General features: G+C 49.3%; 1 protein-coding gene across 1 annotated transcript in view; it reads left to right on the forward strand.

The window, feature by feature from the left end:
- The first annotated feature begins 1,196 nt into the window (after window positions 1-1,196).
- DRC1 (dynein regulatory complex subunit 1) overlaps window positions 1,197-18,059 on the forward strand; it is a 33,294-nt gene continuing 16,431 nt past the window's right edge. The window contains exons 1-7 of the mRNA XM_033145494.1: window positions 1,197-1,324; window positions 6,331-6,558; window positions 8,860-8,947; window positions 10,390-10,502; window positions 13,734-13,917; window positions 15,081-15,218; window positions 17,287-17,373. Of these exons, the coding sequence (XP_033001385.1) occupies window positions 1,197-1,324; window positions 6,331-6,558; window positions 8,860-8,947; window positions 10,390-10,502; window positions 13,734-13,917; window positions 15,081-15,218; window positions 17,287-17,373 (966 nt within the window). The remainder of the gene's footprint in view (window positions 1,325-6,330; window positions 6,559-8,859; window positions 8,948-10,389; window positions 10,503-13,733; window positions 13,918-15,080; window positions 15,219-17,286; window positions 17,374-18,059) is intronic.

Genomic DNA, 18,059 nt, shown 5'->3' on the forward strand with positions numbered 1-18,059 from the left:
ATAATAATAATAATATATTAGTACCCCGCCCATCTGGCTGAGTTTCCCCAGCCACTCTGGGTGGCTCCCAATCAAGTGTTAAAACAATAAAGCATTAAATATTAAAAACTTCCCTAAACAGGACTGCCTTCAGATGTCTCTTAAAAATAGGATAGCTGCTTATTTCCTTGACATCTGGTGGGAGGGCGTTCCACAGGGTGGGCGCCACTACCAAGAAGGCCCTCTGCCTGGTTCTCTGTAACCTCACTTCTCACAATGAGGGAACCGCCAGAAGGCCCTTGGAGCTGGACCTCAGTGTCCGGGCTGAATGATGGGGGTGGAGACGCTCCTTCAGGGATACTGGGCCGAGGTCGTTTTGGGCCTTCAAGGTCAGCACCAACACTTTGAATTGTGCTCGGAAACGTTCTGGGCGCAAAGGTGTTTAGCCCCTTCTCACATGCCCTCCCCAAATGGCTCATGCCTTCTGCACACCTCCCAGCTTGTCAACACCCTTCTTAAATTGTGGTGCCCAGAATTGGACACAGTATTCTAGGTGTACAGAATGTATGGAAGTGGGAGCTGGACTATCAAGAAGGCTGATCGCCGAAGAATTGATGCTTTTGAATTATGGTGCTGGAGGAGACTCTTGAGAGTCCCGTGGACTGCAAGAAGATCAAACCTATCCATTCTCAAAGAAATCAGCCCTGCGTGCTCACTAGAAGGACAGATCCTGAAGTTGAGGCTCCAGTACTTTGGCCACCTCATGAGAAGAGAAGACTCCCTAGAAACGACCCTGATGTTGGGAAAGATGGAGGGCACAAGGAGAAGGGGACGACAGAGGATGAGATGGTTGGACAGTGTTCTCGAAGCGACTGGCATGAGTTTGGCCAAACTGCGAGAGGCAGTGAAGGATAGGGGTGCCTGGCGTGCTCTGGTCCATGGGGTCACGAAGAGTCGGACACGACTGAACGACTGAACAACAACAAATTCCAGGTGAGGGTCTGACCAAGGCAGGATGGAGCGGAACCAGGGGCATCTTACCCATAGATGCTAGTAGTACGGGGCGCCAGGGCACCAAGTTCTAGAGGGCACCAGGGAAGAGGCGGAGGGTGGATGCAGTCCCTCCCGGCATCAGCTCACCGCCCTCGCCTGCCTCCGCCATGCCACGCTGAAGCAGCGCAGCACCTGGAGCCTCCGTCTGCCAAGGCCGCCATGGCATGAAGCGGCCAGCTAAGCCGGGAGGTGCTGCGTCCAGCCTCCGCCTCTTCCCTGCCGGAGGAGCTGCCCTCAAGCCACTGCCCACCTTCTCCAGCCCCACTGGCAGTGCTGTCATCCCTAAGAAAAGGTCAGCAACTCTGGGAAATGGGTATGTGTGTGCCAGAGGGAGCTTTGCCAGATATGCTTAAGACAGCTCTGTGAGGGACTATGACTTCCCTAGACTTCTGTTGATGCAGCCTAGCATAGCATGAACTTTCTTCTTCTTCTTCCTCTTCTTCTTCTTCTTCTTCCTCTTCTTCTTCTTCTTCTTCTTCTTCTTCTTCTTCTTCTTCTTCTTCTTCTTCTTCTTCTTCTTCTTCTTCTTCCCCTTCTTCTTCTTCTTCTTCTTCTTCTTCTTCTTCTTCTTCTTCTTCTTCTTCTTCTTCTTCTTCTTCTTCCCTCCTTTGTCCCCTGCTCATTTCCCTCTTTCTCCTTTTCATTTCCCTTTGGCCCATGTGTTCTGCACCCAAACACCTCCTTTTGTGAAGTCTTCAAGCACAAGCAAACTCCTGTATGGCTGGGGACCCACCAAAGGCCCCTTTCTTCAGAAGCTGAATACACCTTCTCAGGCACACACGTGTTTGCTGCATGGCCTGCATTTCTCTCTCTCTCTCTCCATCCTCACGTGTTTTCCACCCACTGATCCCTCCTGCCCCCTTCTCCTTGCTGCTCCATCAGTGCTCAAGAAGACACAGGTAGGTATGTCCCTCCCCCTGCTTTTTCCTGCCCCCCTGGCCAACTGCGGTGGCTACAGGGGCAGATCCCAGGAAGGGGTCTGCCACAGCAGGACTGGCTTCACAGAGGGCAAGAAAGGACGAAGACTTTCCTCTCTTCGCCTGCTGCTGGAAGCCAGGTAAACAGGTAATTCAGTGGGAGGGGCTTGGGGGGAGGCAGGCAGGCAGGTGGGCAGGTCCACGATGGGTGCAAAGGTGACCTTGGAAAGGGACCAGGCCCTCTTGGACTTCTGTTGGCACCCTCAGGGGTGCGGCAGGGTCCGAGCTGGCTCCGGGTCAGACATGAAATAAGCAGGTTTGCGGCGGGAAGAATCGTTTTATCCTACTCAGGCTTGGGATTGGGCTCCGAAAACGAAACAAAGCTCAAAATTATCTTGCAAATTTCAGTAATAAAGCATTATTAAAGGAAGTCAAATATAAAAACACATTATGAGAGAAGAAGAAAAAACATATTGCCATAATTAAATAAATCAATGAAATTGATGAAGTGCGTTTCTGTCTCCATAAACTGTCCAGATTGCCAAAACCACTTTTTTACTTTTTGAACATTACTTATTCACTATGAAGTAAGAGGTCAATTGATCAGAGGCAACTGATGGATGGATGGATTGAATGTTAGTAAAGGTAAAGGAACCCTGGACGGTTAAGTCTAGTCAAAGGTGACGGGGGGGGGGGGTTGCAGCGCTCATCTCGCTTTCAGGCCGCGGGAGCTGGCGTTTGTCCGCAGACAGCTTTCCGGGTCATGTGGCCAGCATGACTAAACCGCCTCTGGTGCAACGGGACACTGTGATGGAAGCCAGAGCGCACAGAAACATCCTTTACCTTCCTGCCACAGTGGTACCTATTTATCTACTTGCACTGGTATGCTTTTGAACTGCTAGGTTGGCAGGAGCTGGAACAGAGCAACGGGAGCTCACACCATTGCAGGGATTCAAATCACTGACCTTCTCAGCAGCAAGCCGAAGCGGCTCAGTGGTTTAGACCACAGTGCCACCCAGTACCTCTCTTGATTGATTGATTGATTGATTGATTGAATGAATAAAGGTAAAGGGACCCCTGACTGTTGGGTCCAGTCGCGGACGACTCTGAGGTTGCGGTGCTCATCTCGCTCTATAGGCTGAGGGAGCTGGCGTTTGTCCACAGACAGCTTCCGGGTCATGTGGCCAGAATGACAAAGCCACTTCTGGTGAACCAGAGCAGCGCACGGAAACGGCGTATACTTTCCCTCCAGAGTGGTACCTGTTTATCTACTTGCACTTTGACATGCTTTCGAACTGCTAGGTGGGCAGGAGCAGGGACCGAGCAATGGGAGCTCACCCCGTCGCAGGGATTCGAACCGCCGACCTTCGGATTGGCGAGCTCTAGGCTCTCTGGTTTAGACCACAGCGCCACCCGCATGAATGAATATACACATGCAATAAGATCACAACTTGCTGGGGGGGGGGGTTACGTTGTGGGGATCGAGCCTAAAGCCAAAATTGCACAAAGTCAAAACACACTGGGTGCAATGATGGGTGGGATTGCCAAAGGCTTTCTCCTGGATGCCTGCCCACTTTAAATTTTCTATAATTTCCCCCCCCCCAACTCGTAAAGCTAAACACACACAAGTTAAATGACCCCTGATAGCTCAGCTGGCTTGAGCACGGTGCTGATAATGGCAAGGTTGCGGGTTCGACCCCCGTAAGGGACAGCTGCCTATTCATGCACTGGGGGGGGGGGGTTGAGCTAGATGGCCCCCGGGGTCCCTTCCAACACTATGATTCTATGATTCCATGAAACACGCCCGAGTTGTAGGCTGACTGTATATACATAGAGTAGTACAGTACATAGATGTGAAAACACACACGCACAAATAGGTAAAAAGGTAAAGGAACCCTGGACGGTTAAGTCCAGTCCAAGGCGACTATGGGGTTGCGGCACTCATCTCGCTTTCAGGCCGAAGGAACCAGCATTTGCCCACAGACAGCTTTCCGGGTCATGTGGCCAGCAGGACTAAACTGCTTCTGGAGCAACGAGACAACGTGACGGAAGCCAGAGCGCATGTAAACGCCATTTACCTTCCCGCTGCAGCTGTACCTGTTTATCTACTTGCACTGGTGTGCTTTCGAACTGCTAGGTTGGCAGGAGCTGGGACAAAGCAGCGGGAACTCACTCCGTCGTGGGGATTCGAACCACCGACCTTCTGATCGGCAAGGCCCAGTGGTTTAGAGCAGAGCGCCACCTGCATTACACACACACATATATATATATATATTGCCTGGGTTCAACTAAGCGTGGAGCCGGGTACTTGCACCGTAGGGGATGGAAGAAGGTGGAAAGACAGAAAGGGGTGTGTGTGTCTACCAGAGGTGTCTTCTGGTCCAGATCTGGCCGAGAGGCCTCCAGATTGGCAGGGAAAAAAGCCATGAAGCCGTCCCTTGTCCAAAGACTCGAGTGATGTGGCGTCTGAAGGTGCGCCCGGCAACCTGTTCCAACTCTGCGTGACATCACACAGAGAGCATCATAAGGAGAGGCGGGGTGGGGTGGGGGGTGGGACGGCTTAGCAACCTCTGTGCAAAAGTCAGCAAGGACTTTGCAAATCCACCTGGAGGGGAGAAGCTGCTCTTCCTTCACCCAATCCCCAAGCTTGACTTCGCTACCGGCAATTGCACACGCTGCGCCCCCAATGCTCCCAAAACATTACGATTATCGCCGCTAGAAATGAGATAGTTTTGCAGGAGCCGAGCTGCTAACACTGCTCCGCACTCGGGTCTGAAACACACGGGGTTTAACCCACCTCACAGGGTTGTTGTAGGGGTTAAACGAGGGAGGAGGGAAAACCATGTACAGCACCTTGAGCTCCTTAGGGGGCAAAGTGGGATATAAATGCAAGAATAATAAATGATGGCTATGCTCTGCCTCCATAAATATATATTTAGAGAGAGAGAGTTTTTTAGATTCTATTAATGTTTAATGATTTTATTGTCTTCATCCCCCCCCCCAATGTTTTTAGCTGTTCTTATTTTACGTATAAGCCACGTTGAGTCCTTGTGAGGGGAAAAGCTGGAGTATAAATAAATTGTTACTATTATTATTATTATTATTATCAACAACAACAACAACAGCAAAGTTGGAAAGGAGACTCTACTCAGATTCTTGGCTGGGTTTTACCCAGCTGCTAACCCCCCCCCCCCCCGAGAAAAAGTTGTCATAGAATCCTAGAATTGGACAGTTGGAAGGGACCCCAAGGGTCATCCAGTCCAACCCCCTTGCAATGCTGGCATAAACTGTTGCTGCAGGGTCGCCTCATTGAAAAAATCTGCCTGGCACCTTCCAGGATCCTGGCAAATGGGATGGCAGGCTGCAGTTAGCAGGCGAGACAGTGTGGCATGGTGGTTAGAGTGCCAGACTAGGACCTGGGAGACCCAGGTGCAAATCTCCCCACTCAGCAGCGAAGCTTCCTGGGTAACCTTGAGCCCGTCACTGCCTCTCACAGAGGAGGAAGGGAAGAACCTTGAGCTCCTTCGAACAGGGTTTCCCAAACTTGGGTCTCCAGCTGGTTTTGGACTACAAGCCCCATCATCCCTGACCACTGCTCCTGCTAGCTAGGGATGATGGGAGTTGTAGTCCGACAACGGCTGGAAACCCAAGTTAGAAGGTGGGTTGCAAATTTAATAATCAAATAATAAAAATGAGAGCAGCAGCCTACCTCACATGGTTGTGGTGAGGATGGAATGGGATAGAACTGTTTCTGTGCAGGCTCCCTTGTGCTCTTTGGAGGAAAGCGGGGGTTTCAATGAAATGGAGCTAAGAAATTATCATCATCCCAGGCCCTTTAAAAATGTGGGGGATGTTTTTTGGGGGGGTTATTGGGTTGCTGTTTTTATTTTATATAAAATATTTAATATTTTATGTTTCGTTGTTTTATATTTTGATTTTGTTCTGTGAACTGCCCTGACACCTCCGGGTATAGGGCGGCATATAAATGCAATAAATAATAACAATGCAATAAATATTTTACCTTTAATAATGATAATAATAATAATAATAATAATAATAATAATAATATGCCAACTTAAAGTGGGAGGCGCTATATAAATACTCGAGGATGGGGGGGGGGGTTATTCCTTTCCCTACGAAGACGCATCTCCCCTGCAAATATTCATTGCAAGGATCTGTCCCTTTGCCCGAAGAGCGCAAGAAACTCCTTAACTGCGCTCAAGAAATAAGCAAAAACTGCTCCCAACTCCTTGCAGGCTGCAATGCAACCGGAAGCCGGCGCCGCGCGTCAATCTAAGTGTTCTACCTCTACATTTACAGAAGGAGGACGCCTGCACGCACGCGGCGTCGTGACGTGACGGCGCGGTCTCCCGTCTCCTAGCGACGGCGTTGCCCGGGCGACGGGAGGCGCTGGGCCTGCTCGCCGGTCGGGCGTCGGGATGAGCTCGGAGGGCGAAGGCGGCGGCGGCGGCGCCGAGGGGGCCGAGGAGGGCGGCGAGGGCGCGGGGGGAGGCGCGCGCAAGGCCCCCAACCTCGCCTCCGATGACCCGCAGGAGCGTATCGCCGCCCGGCGACTCCGCATCGCCGCCCGGCTAGAGGCCAAGAGAAGGTGGGGCTGGGCGCCAGGGAGGTCCGACTAGAAGACCTCGGGGAGCACCTTCCCACGGAGAGGGAAGGCGCGCCGCTCGCATCGCGAGGGGGGTCCGACTAGAGTCCCTTTGGGAGCCCCTTCCCAGGGGGGAGGGGAGGGAGGCATCCCGAGGGGGTCCGACTAGAGGACCTCTGGGAGACCCTTCCAAGGGGGGGGGGGGAGGGAGGCATCGCGAGGGCCCTCTAGGGTTGCCAGGTCTGCTTCCAAAAAATAGTGGACAAGCGGCGGGGGGGGGGTTTAAATTAAATTAAATTAAATTATATGTTTTCTTAAAAAAACATTTTAACATGTATTAAAACACCATTTCATCATAAAGCTTTTGAATAAAAAAATGTCCACTATTTTGTGGAAAAAAATAGTGAACATAATGTGAAAAAGTGGACTGTCCACTCAAATAGTGGACACCTGGCAACCCTAGGGCCCTCCGGATAGACGACCTCTGGTTGTCCCTTCCATGGGGAGGGGAGAGGAGGCATCGCGAGGGGGTCCGGCTAGAGGACCTTTGGGAGACCCTTCCGAGGGGGGAGGGGAGGGGAGGCGTTGTAAGGTGGCCCAACTAGAAGACCTCTAGGAGCCCCTTCCAAAGGAGGAGGGAGGGGCCTTTGGCCGACCCACGTCCCGCTTCTGCCCTTGTTTTTATTAGATACGTTGCGCTTTTGCCTCATTCTGTTTCATTCTGCAAGTTGCCCCCGAGTTCTTCGGACAAAGGGGCAGTATACAAATTAAATAAATAAATAGTTAATAATAATTCATAGTAATGATTGCAATAGACATCTTGCGACAAGGCCCCTCCGCAATTCTCCCCAGCAACCTCTCACAAACACAGGGCTTAAAGGGGCTCCATCATGACCCCCTGATTGTGCTACACACACACACACACAAACAGGCACGTGTGCCTATCTGTATATGGATTCCGTTTGCGTGCACATTGTTATTATTTATTGGATTTGTATACCCCTCTTCATCCCAGGATTCCTGGGCAGTTCACAACAGAAAAATATAAAACGGGAACATAAAATACGTAATGAAGCAAAAAGAAATCAATATGGGAGTATCTCTCTCTCTCTCTCTCTCTCTGTGTGTGTGTGTGTGTGTGTGTTTGTGTTTCTAAGGATCAAAAAAGAGAGATTTCCAAAAAAAAAGAAAAATATGAATAGTGTAATATTCTAATTTTAGGGCTCCACACAGCCCCTCTTCTCACTGACCCCACATTGAGCAAAGTCACACCAAATCGTGCAGCAATATTTTCAGAGGTGTCCAAATCGGCACAGTGTGCATCGGTTCGGTCCTCTGTCTCAATTCATAATGACTTTTGACAGTAGCCAAAGCCTGCTCCTCCGTCCTGGGAACCAGATTGGGAGGCAGTATCTCCAGAGGCAGCTTGCAATGTCTCCGTTCTCCGTCTGGAATGAAAAACGGCACCCGGTGCCCAAATGTGCAGGAACCATCACGCCAAACTGGGCATGGTATTTTGAAACCCTGGAGGACAGGCGGGTGGAAAAAAAACATATAGGAAACGATGATGATACAGTGATACCTCGGTTTACGAACTTAATCCATTCCAGAAGTCTGTTCTAAAACCCAAACCATTCTTAAACTGAGGCGTGCTTTCCCTAATGAGGCCGCCAGCCGCCGGTGCCCTTCCACCGTTCGGATTCTGTTCTTAGACCGAGGTAAAGTTCTCAAACCGGGACACCATTTCCAGTTTTGCGGAGCTTGTAAACCGAAGCGTTCTTAAACAGGACTGTTCTTTAACCGAGGTACCACTGTAGATGTGTTTGCTCTCGTGTGCTTTTTGTGCTTGTCCACCTGCGGCACTTCCCACCCCCTAATTGTTTGCAACAATTGCAGTTAGTTTTAGCAATAAAACCAGATAGCGAAGCAACTTTAAAATCCCCAAAAGCCTGGCAGAGTTGTTTGTTTGTTTTTTAAAAAAGTTCTTTATCTCCCTCCCTAAAAGACATGAACAGGGTGGTTGTGAATCCTGACGCACCTCGGGTGATCTGGCCACCCAGCTCTGAACCTCTCCTCCTGCAACCCAACCCAGATGCAGAAATGGCCCCAGCATCCCACTTCTTAAGACCCCCATGTTTCCCACCCCCCACCCTTTTGGGCTCCACCACCTCCTACCCACCACTTTCCCCCAGAGCTTCATATCTAGAGTCACCCTGGTTTCAGGTCTGGAGATCCCCAAATGTTAGTCCAGGCACAGGGTGGGTAGACTGAGGATGAACATGTGCCTTCTTGGCTCTTTTCCAGGGAGGCCCTTGGAGAAGATCCAGATGCTCAAAAGCTGGTGGAAGAGGAGCAGAGTCGGAGCCACAAGCAGATAGAGGACAGCAGACAGGTTAGGACTCAGCAAGGGAACCAGAGCTTTTTTGTGTACGATTTCCCCATATTGCATTCAATCAGTTCACAGCACAGCGTGACAAAAAGAAACCCAACCCATCGCTATCCATATGAAAGACGATACAAAACAGTTTCAGAATAACAAAAAATACATAGTAAGATAACATTGGTATCAAAATACAGTGGTACCTTGGTTCTCAAACTTAATCCGTTCTGGATGTCTGTTCCAAAACCAAAGCGTTCCAAAACCAAGGTGTGCTTTCCCATAGAAAGTAATGCAAAATGGATTAATCCATTCCAGACTTTGGAAAACAACCCCTAAACCAGCAATTTAACATGAATTTTACTATCTTACAAGACCATTGGTCCATAAAATGAAAGCAATAAGCAGTGTACTGCAGTCACACAATCAGTAGCTGAACTGGGTTCCACACAGTTACAAAAACAAAACAAAAGAGAGCCTCAAAAGCAAAAAAAAAAGAAACAAAACGCAAAACAAATAGCAAAAACAGACCGCAGTGTAACACTCAAATCGGAAGCGTAACACTCAAAACGGAGCACGTTCAGCTTCCAAAAATAGATCGCAAACTAGAACACTTACTTCCTGGTTTGCAGTGTTTGGGTTCCAAGTTGTTTGAGTACCAAGGCGTTTGAGAACCAAGGTGCCACTGTATCTGAATGTTTCAGTTACCAGCGAGAGCAAAGTGAAATGCCCCCTGGACTAAGTAGCCTAGCTGGCAGAAGTTAGAGGTAGCTGCGACTCTGGAGAAGGAGATGGGGCTGGCAAGAATAGGCTGAAAGAACCTCAACTTTCAGGAGGGAACAGAACCTCAAGGTGGAAGTCCAGTCACTTCATTCCTATTGCCAGAGCCGTCTTTTCCATAGGACGCCGGCCTCTCAGGGGTGCCCCAGCGAGCGGGGGAGCTGTGCGGCTTTGCCGGCGGCCTCCCCTTTCCCTGCATGCCCGCCAGTTGCGCCCCGCCAACCATATGGCTGGTGGGCATGCAGCTTGCCTCCCAAACCTTGGGAGGAGAGTGATCTCCACAGAGGCTTAGGATGGAAGCTGTGGACCTGCCAGCCATATTGTTGGCGGGGCACAGCTTCCCTCCCAAACCTCTGTGGGGATTTCTCTCCTGCAGTGGCATGGGGGAGAGTCCCCCCCCCCCCCGATGGCTGGCAGTGCGCAGGTCCCCCCTCCAACTATCCGTGGTAATTTGGGGGCGCTGGGTGGATATTTGCACCCTGGTGCCGCATCAGCTAAAGACAGTCCTGCCTATGGCCAAGATACATCTGTATGGCACCCTGCAGTTGTTGTTTCCCCCCCCCCCTAGAAGTGGCAACATAAATCAGTCTGGTCGGTCAAAAGATACCGCTTCAGTCATTTCATGTCTCCGTTCACTTAGAATGAGCCGCTTATGATATGTTCTCCTGTCTGCTCAGAGGTTGACTAAGCTGCTGATTGATGGCACACAGCTAGTGACTAACATCCAGGTGGCAGCTGATTCTCGAGAGACGCACAGGAGGGCAGAGGAAGAGGAGCTGAACCGGCAAAGGTAAGCGCTGGGTCGGAGCATCCCCTGGAGCTGTGGGATACCTGGGAAAGAGGAAGGTGAGATCAGAGCCAGCCAGCGGTTCCCTTGGGAACTCAGTGCCATCTTCTCTTTGACCAAGGGGTCAGAAAAGACGTCCACTCGCAGGTTCAACATTCTGATTCAGGCTTGAGAGAACTGCAGGTTCCAGTGTGCGTAACGTGAACCTGATAAACTGCTTTACACTAAATCAGACCGTTGGCCCATACATTAATTTTTTTAACCAGTTTTATAGCCCGCCCTTGAAGCCGAGAGGGGCATTTGATTGGAAGGTGTGCGCTGTGTCTTTCAGGTGTGGCCCCTCCTTGTTTTAAGTACACTGGCATCAAGGTATAATGGAGTCAAACACTCTGAAGGGAGCTCAGAGGTCGTTTTGTCCCGGCCCATGCTGCACAACCCACACTGGGTGGCCCCCTGGCCTCGGCTTAAATGCTTATAACAAAGGACCACCCATCATTTTCCAAGGGAGTCCCATCTACTGCCAAAGAGCTTTTGCCACCAAGGAGTTCTTCCTCATTTGAGTCAACATCCCCTTTCTTGTAATTTGGCCTTGAACTTTGAAGCAGCAGAAAACAAATTTTCCCTTCGGAGGTGGAAATAGGAGCAATTATAAACATGGTGTTGATAGAACATTGTATGGCAGCATGCACACTTTCCCAGTAGCTTATTCCCATATTTTCTGAGTTTTCTGAAGGCTGGTTCTCGATCGGAGGAGGCCCCCACTTTTGGGATTGCACTATCCTCAATAGTTCAGATGCTCTCCCGCAGTTTGGCTAAGATTCCTTCATTGCAGGGGATTAGACTGGATGACCCTCGGGGTCTGTCAGGGAACTGTCCGCGGCTCAGCGCAGGGTAGTTGAGGGGGACTTGAGATGGTACAGAGAGCCACAGCAACACCGCAAGAGCAGTACTTCCTCTTCCAGCGGAGGCAGCAGTGAGAACTCAGATGGGGAAGGGGAGGCTGTACAGAGGAGCAGCCGCCCTTCCAACTCTGTGATTCTATGATTGGCTTAAGACTCTTACCCTAAATTGGAGGTGAGAGGAAAGCATTACAAGAATGAGATACCAGTTAATTGAGAGGGGTGGGTGTTGTTGTCGGGGTTTGGGTGCTGGAGCTCCTCGTGCACAAACTTGGATTGCTCATGCACGAGGTACCAGTAGCGGGGAAAGCGGCCAGCGTTCCGCGTGCTTTTGGGCACGGGCGCCGGCCAGGTCTCACAATCTGAAGGTTGAATAAGCCGGGTGATGACTCCGAAGGTGCATGAGTTCTGAATTGCCTCTTAAAGAAAAATGTTGCCTCAAGAAATAGTATATGCCCTGACTCTGAATAGATAGATCAACTTAAGGAAATTAAAATTTTTATTCTAAACCTTTTACTCCCCCTTTTTACCCCAAAGAAAGACAGACACCGGTTATATCTTTAGTGGCCTTGGCAGAACCCGCGTAGGCTCGTCCCCTAAGCTAAGTTCTCCTAGACTCAAAGTCCCTGCGCGCCCAATCTTCCGCGAGGCTAACTAAATAAACTAAAACCGAAATATCTTCCGCAAGCCTAGCCCTAGGCTAAACCTAAAGAAACCTAACTAAAGCTAAACCGAATGATCTTCCGCGATCTAACTCTAACTAAAGGAAAAACCCATCCAACCCATCCAGCCCGCTCCTAATACCCTTAAACTAAACTTGACTTCAACTAAAACCCAACTAAAGCAAAACGGAAAGAGCGTCGACTAACCCAAACTGAACGTGCCTAAGCGGGGAGCCTCAGCCTTTTATTTAGGAACAAACGTGACATCATGATCAATGCCTCAACCAATAAAATCACTGTTGCTGCCCTCCAAAAAGGCGGGAAGCAAGTTTAACGCTCATTAATAACTTTGAACATGACCGGAACTATAAAATAAAGGCGGATTAATCTCATTGGTGAACCAAACCATTCATTCTTACTTTCGCTTTCGCTTTTGCGCGTAGCAATACCAAAAGTAGTTCCTGAAAACCTCATCAAACAAACAAATAAATGTGGATCCTATAGCGGATCCGTGCAGCGTATTCCGACATGTTGTGCCACACCCTTTTTGGGGGAGGGGCTTGCCTCTTACACTGAACTTCAAAATGCCCAAAGAGCCAATGGACTACTGGGGATCTGGCCTACAGGTGCACCTGATCTTCAGTTACAGGTAGGTAGCCCTGTTGGTCTGCCATTTGTTGTTCAGTCGTGTCCGACTCCTCGTGACCCCCTGGACCAGAGCACGCCAGGCACGCCCATCCTTCACTGCTTCTCGTAGTTTGGCCAAACTCATGTTGGGAGCTTCGAGAACACTGTCCAACCATCTCATCCTCTGTCATCCCCTTCTCCTTGTGCCCTCCATCTTTCCCAACATCAGGGTCTTTTCCAGGGAGTCTTCTCTTCTCATGAGGTGGCCAAAGTACTGGAGCCTCAACTTCAGGATCTGTCCTTCTAGTGAGCACTCAGGACTGATTTCTTTGAGAATGGTCTGCCATAGTCAAAACAAAATAAAATATAAAATTCCATCCAGTAGCACCTTAGAGACCAACTAAGTTTGTTCTTGGCATGCACACGAAAGCTCATACCAAGAACAAACTTAGTTGGTACCTGATCTTCAGGAAAGTGTCTGTTTGGAAATGCTTTGTGCTCGAGTCAAAAAGAAAGACTAAGGAGGAGAGGGCAGAGGTCTTGTGCCAGCAAATGATTCTTCTAGAACAGGGGTGGCCAACTCCCGAGAGACTGTGATCTACTTTCAGAAAGCCCCATTTTTATACTTTCTTAGGGGGGAAGTTCCGTTTTTTTTTTTGCGGGGGGTTAAAGGCAAGGGTCAAAGGGGAAAAGTCACTCACAATAATATCGCTTTGAATGAAAACAGCCACAGAGAGAAAGCTCCATCTTCCCTTCCACTGAAGACAGCAATGGAAGGTGGGGCGAGGGAGCAGGGCAGGAGTCAGTTTCAACGACACTGAGGAAAGGGAGCCAGAGATCGACCCGCGATCTACCAAAACCTCACGGAGATCTACCAGTAGATCGCGATTGACCTGTTGGACATCCCTGTTCTAGAATATCATTGATCTGCTGTGACTCACAGCAGCCTGCAACAGGGTTATAGATTTTCAGCCTCAGATCAGAACCGACGAGGGCTCTGCGTAAACTCGCCTTGAAGGGAACTCTCTCAATCTGGCTCTTTGCAGGGTGGAGAAGCTGGAGAATGAATCCAAGGCCAACCAAGACAAGTTCAATGAGATCACTTCCAAGTGGGGAGCTACCAAGGAGAAGGTCATCCCCCAGGAGCTCTGGGAAGGGCTCAACACGCAGCAGATGCTGTGCGCACAGCTGATCGAAGAAAAGAACAAGCTCATCAGTGAGCTGCAGCAGGTGGGGTTTGCGCACCGGGGTGTGTGTATGTGTGTGTGCGTGGGGGCAGGTCATGGGAAGGGTGGCTGCAGAAGGGTGGCTGCAGGGGCTAACCCAAAAAGTGTTTTGCCTTTAGAGAAGCAGTCGACAAATTGGGCAAAGGATCTCGTGCAGAAGAGCGTTTCAATGTACCGTATTTTCCGGCGTATAAGACGACCCCCAACTTTCCCAGTTAAAATATAGAGTTTGAGATATACTCGACTGCAGATTCTCCACCTGGCGTATAACACGACCCCCGACTTTTGAGAAGATTTTCCTGGATTAAAAAGTAGTCTTATACGCCAGAATATACAGTATGTAGCTTTCTGCGAGCGATGGGCAAACCTGCCTTGGACCAATTCGGAATTTGTAGCAATGAGAAACTTCCTCACGAACCATATGAACTGACCCGGACCCTGAGATCATCCTCTGCATCCCTTTCTTCGTGTGCCTCCTCCACGAGAGGTCTGGAGGGTGACATCACGAAAAGGGGCCTTTTCTGCAGTGGCTCCCCATTTGTGGAATGATCCCCCTAGGGAGACTCATCTTGCACCTTTGATACATATTTTTAGGTGCCAGGCAAGAACTTTCCTCTATAACCAGGCCTTTAACCATCTACAGATAAATCTCACCTTATGTGAGGGTTGCGTTCCTGGCTATTGTTCATGACTGCTAGAAGGACCCTGCGTAACTATCCCTACCTGTCCGATCCTGGTTCTGGGGAGGCCTTCCCCTACCTACCCATGCAAGGCAGGGAGCTTTTTAAACCCCATATCTTGCTTACCGGGCTCTGGGAAGGATCCAGAGGCCTCAGATCCTGCAGTCGCTGCCCCCAGAAGCCTCATGTGACCTTCCCAGAGCCTGTTAAACAAGGCTTTAAAAGCTCTCCATGAGTTGTCCCCCCTTGCTTTCCCTTTATTTCCTTTAATTTATTTAATTTCCCGCGGTCTGCGTAACGCTGCAATTGTGTGCGTAAAATCGGCGTAAGAGGAGCTATACGTCGCAAACCGCTCTGCGGTCTTAGGATGAAGGGCAGTATTCAAATTTAGTAAATAAAATCCACCTGCCTTTGTAGTGTGAAGATGACAGTGGAACCCAAAAGTAAAGGCATGAATCTGGCCTCCCTGTCTGTTTGTGCCTTCCAGGAGCTGAAAAGCAAAGATGACCAGTACGTGAAGGATCTCAGGAAGCAGACAGAAGACATTAACCTGCTGCTGGAGCGGATGGAGGAGCAGATCAGAAACCTCATAAAAAACTACCGCCGAGAGCTCCTGCAAATTGAGGTACCGGTCTCTCCTCCCGCGCCCTGAAGCTTCTCACCAGCAGAAGGCGATTCTTTCTTGCTTGTGTATATGCGGCAAAAAAAGGCGGTCAAACTAAGAAGAAAGCAGCATTGGGCACCAGCAAGCAAATGTCTATAAATTCTGTTTATATTCGTTTATTTTATGTATTTCTCCTTCATGTATCCAAGGCAGCTAGCAAAAAATACATCAGAATTAGACTGACAATATGAAATAAAACAGTTTAAAAATGCAGAGCTGAGGATCCTCTTCTTGCTTTCGGCACTGCCTTTGAAAATCCCAGTAATTAAACAGTTGCAGACTTTGAACAATCAATTTGTTTCACAAAACACAATAGCAAGGAACACATCCAAAGAGATAGTGCCTTTGGAGTCACAAACGTAAGCTGTTGTGATCAGACTGTTAGTCTAATAGCCAGGGAGATACTGTGGTTTGACATACCCAAGTCTCACAGGGTAGGAGAACGTGGAAGGTTGGGTGTTAAATGAATGGGTCTGGGGAAAGAAATAAAAATTCAGTGACTCCAAACTCCGAGAAGTAATGAAGGCGATCTGGATTCTTCTTAGAAGGTCTCTAATTTAACCCTCCTCCCCTACTTAGGAATACTCATTTGCTACTGAATATGAGCTCTGCAGAGTCTGTGATTTCATCGTGATTCCTGCACTTTCAGGGGTTGGACTAGATGATCCTTGGGTGTCCCTTCCATCTTTTCAGTTCTGTGATTCTGAGTCCTGGCTGTCACGAGACTCTGCTGACTTCCCTTCCGCACATACCGTATTTTTTGCTCCATAAGACGCACTTTTTTCCTCCTAAAAAGCAAGGGGAAATGTCTGTGTGTCTTATGGAGTGAATGCAGGGTCCTTGGAGCCAGTTTGCCCAGGGGGGGAAAGGCAGATCCTGCTTTTTCTGTTTTAGAAAGAGCTAAAAGCTAACCAGAGGGAAAGAGAGTGTTGAAAGGAACCCGCTCAACAGCTGATTGCAGGAGATCAGGGAGGGAGATAAGAGAGCTAGCTCTCTTCCTGCCCCGCCCAGGCCCTTTGCATAGTAGGATCCTGGGAAAATGAGGATCCTGGGAAATTGAGTTTTTCAGCCATTTGGGGTTTTCTGTTACTTTTCCTCTTGCTTTCTATTACTTGCTGGTGCTTACTGGTTTGCTTTCTTCTTGCTTCCTATTACCTACTGGTGCTTACTGGTTTGCTTTCCTCTTGCTTTCTATTACCTGCTGGTGCTTACTGGTCTGTACTGGTTTGTACTGGTGCTTACTGGTTTGTACTGGTTCGCTTTCCTCTTGCTTCCTATTACTTGCTGGTGCGTACTGGTTTGTACTGGTGCTTACTGGTCTGTACTGGTTTGTACTGGTGCTTACTGGTTTGTACTGGTTTGCTTTCCTCTTGCTTCCTATTACCTGCTGGTGCTTCCTGGTGTGTACTGGTTTGTACTGGTGCGTACTGGTTTGTACTGGTGCTTACTGGTTTGTACTGGTTTGCTTTCCTCTTGCTTCCTATTACTTGCTGGTGCGTACTGGTTTGTACTGGTGCTTACTGGTCTGTACTGGTTTGTACTGGTGCGTACTGGTTTGTACTGGTTCGCTTTCCTCTTGCTTCCTATTACTTGCTGGTGTTTACTGGTCTGTACTGGTGCTTGCTGGTCTGTACTGGTTTGTACTGGTGCTTACTGGTTTGTACTGGTTTGCTTTCCTCTTGCTTCCTATTACCTGCTGGTGCTTACTGGTCTGTACTGGTTTGTAATGGTGCTTACTGGTTTGTAAGCAATGCTTTTCCCCCTTTACAAAAGCTGCACAAATCTGAACTGATCCTCAAAAAGCAGGGCTTTTCCCTTTGCAAAAAAAAGCTGCAAAACTTTGAGCTGATTCTCCCAAAAAAACCAACCATGGGTTTTAGAGGAGGAAAACCAGAAAAATATTTTTTCCCTGGTTTCCTCCTCTAAAAACGAGGTGCGCCCTATGGTCCAGAGCGTCCTATGGAGCGAAAAATACGGTAGATTGGGGGCTGCTCAAGCCACATCTCTCTCTTTTCCCTCCTCCCCCCAGAAAGCCTTTGAATTAGAGCGCCGTGAACTCCTCACGAGCAACAAGAAGAAATGGGAGCAGGCCATGCAGTTGCTCAACCGCCAAGAGGTAAGGAAGAAGGGGGCATGTGCCTGCAGGAAAGGCAGAGAAACAGCCCCCCTCCCAGGAAGTAAAAGAAGGAAAAGTCTAAAATGGTAGTCCCTGTCGGAACACGCCTGGGGGACACACGCAGCCCCGGATTGACACAAACCTCTCCGGGCGTCTTCCTTGTGAAGCGCAGCCCGGGACATTCATAAATCTTCAGTCCTGGTGCGCACCAGTGACACATATCCGAAGATATGTGCACACTCATTCAGCAGAGTATAGCAGAAACGATGTGAAGCTTGGGTGTGGCATTCTAAGTAATTTATTAAGCAATATATATACGGGAAGGTAAATGGCGTTTCCGTGCGCTGCTCTGGTTCGTCAGAAGCGGCTTTGTCATGCTGGCCACATGACCTGGAAGCTGGACGCCGGCTCCCTCGGCCAGTAAAGCGAGATGAGCACCGCAACCCCAGAGTCGTCCATGGCTGGACCTAATGGTCAGGGGTCCCTTTAGCAATCATGGCGTCCCATCTTATCTTCTCCAAGAGAGAGAGAGAAAATACAAAAGTACAATACAGCGGAAGAGATAAGGCTGACTTCTGTTCTCACACTTTCCAAGCCTGGAAAATAAACACAGACGTGATGTAACAATCACATATCCAACAACATGAGAATGGAAACGGAGGACCGGAGGGTTACCGCAATGGGTG

The sequence above is a fragment of the Lacerta agilis genome, chromosome 3 (assembly GCF_009819535.1).
Source record: "Lacerta agilis isolate rLacAgi1 chromosome 3, rLacAgi1.pri, whole genome shotgun sequence".
Taxonomy (NCBI): Eukaryota; Metazoa; Chordata; class Lepidosauria; order Squamata; family Lacertidae; genus Lacerta; species Lacerta agilis.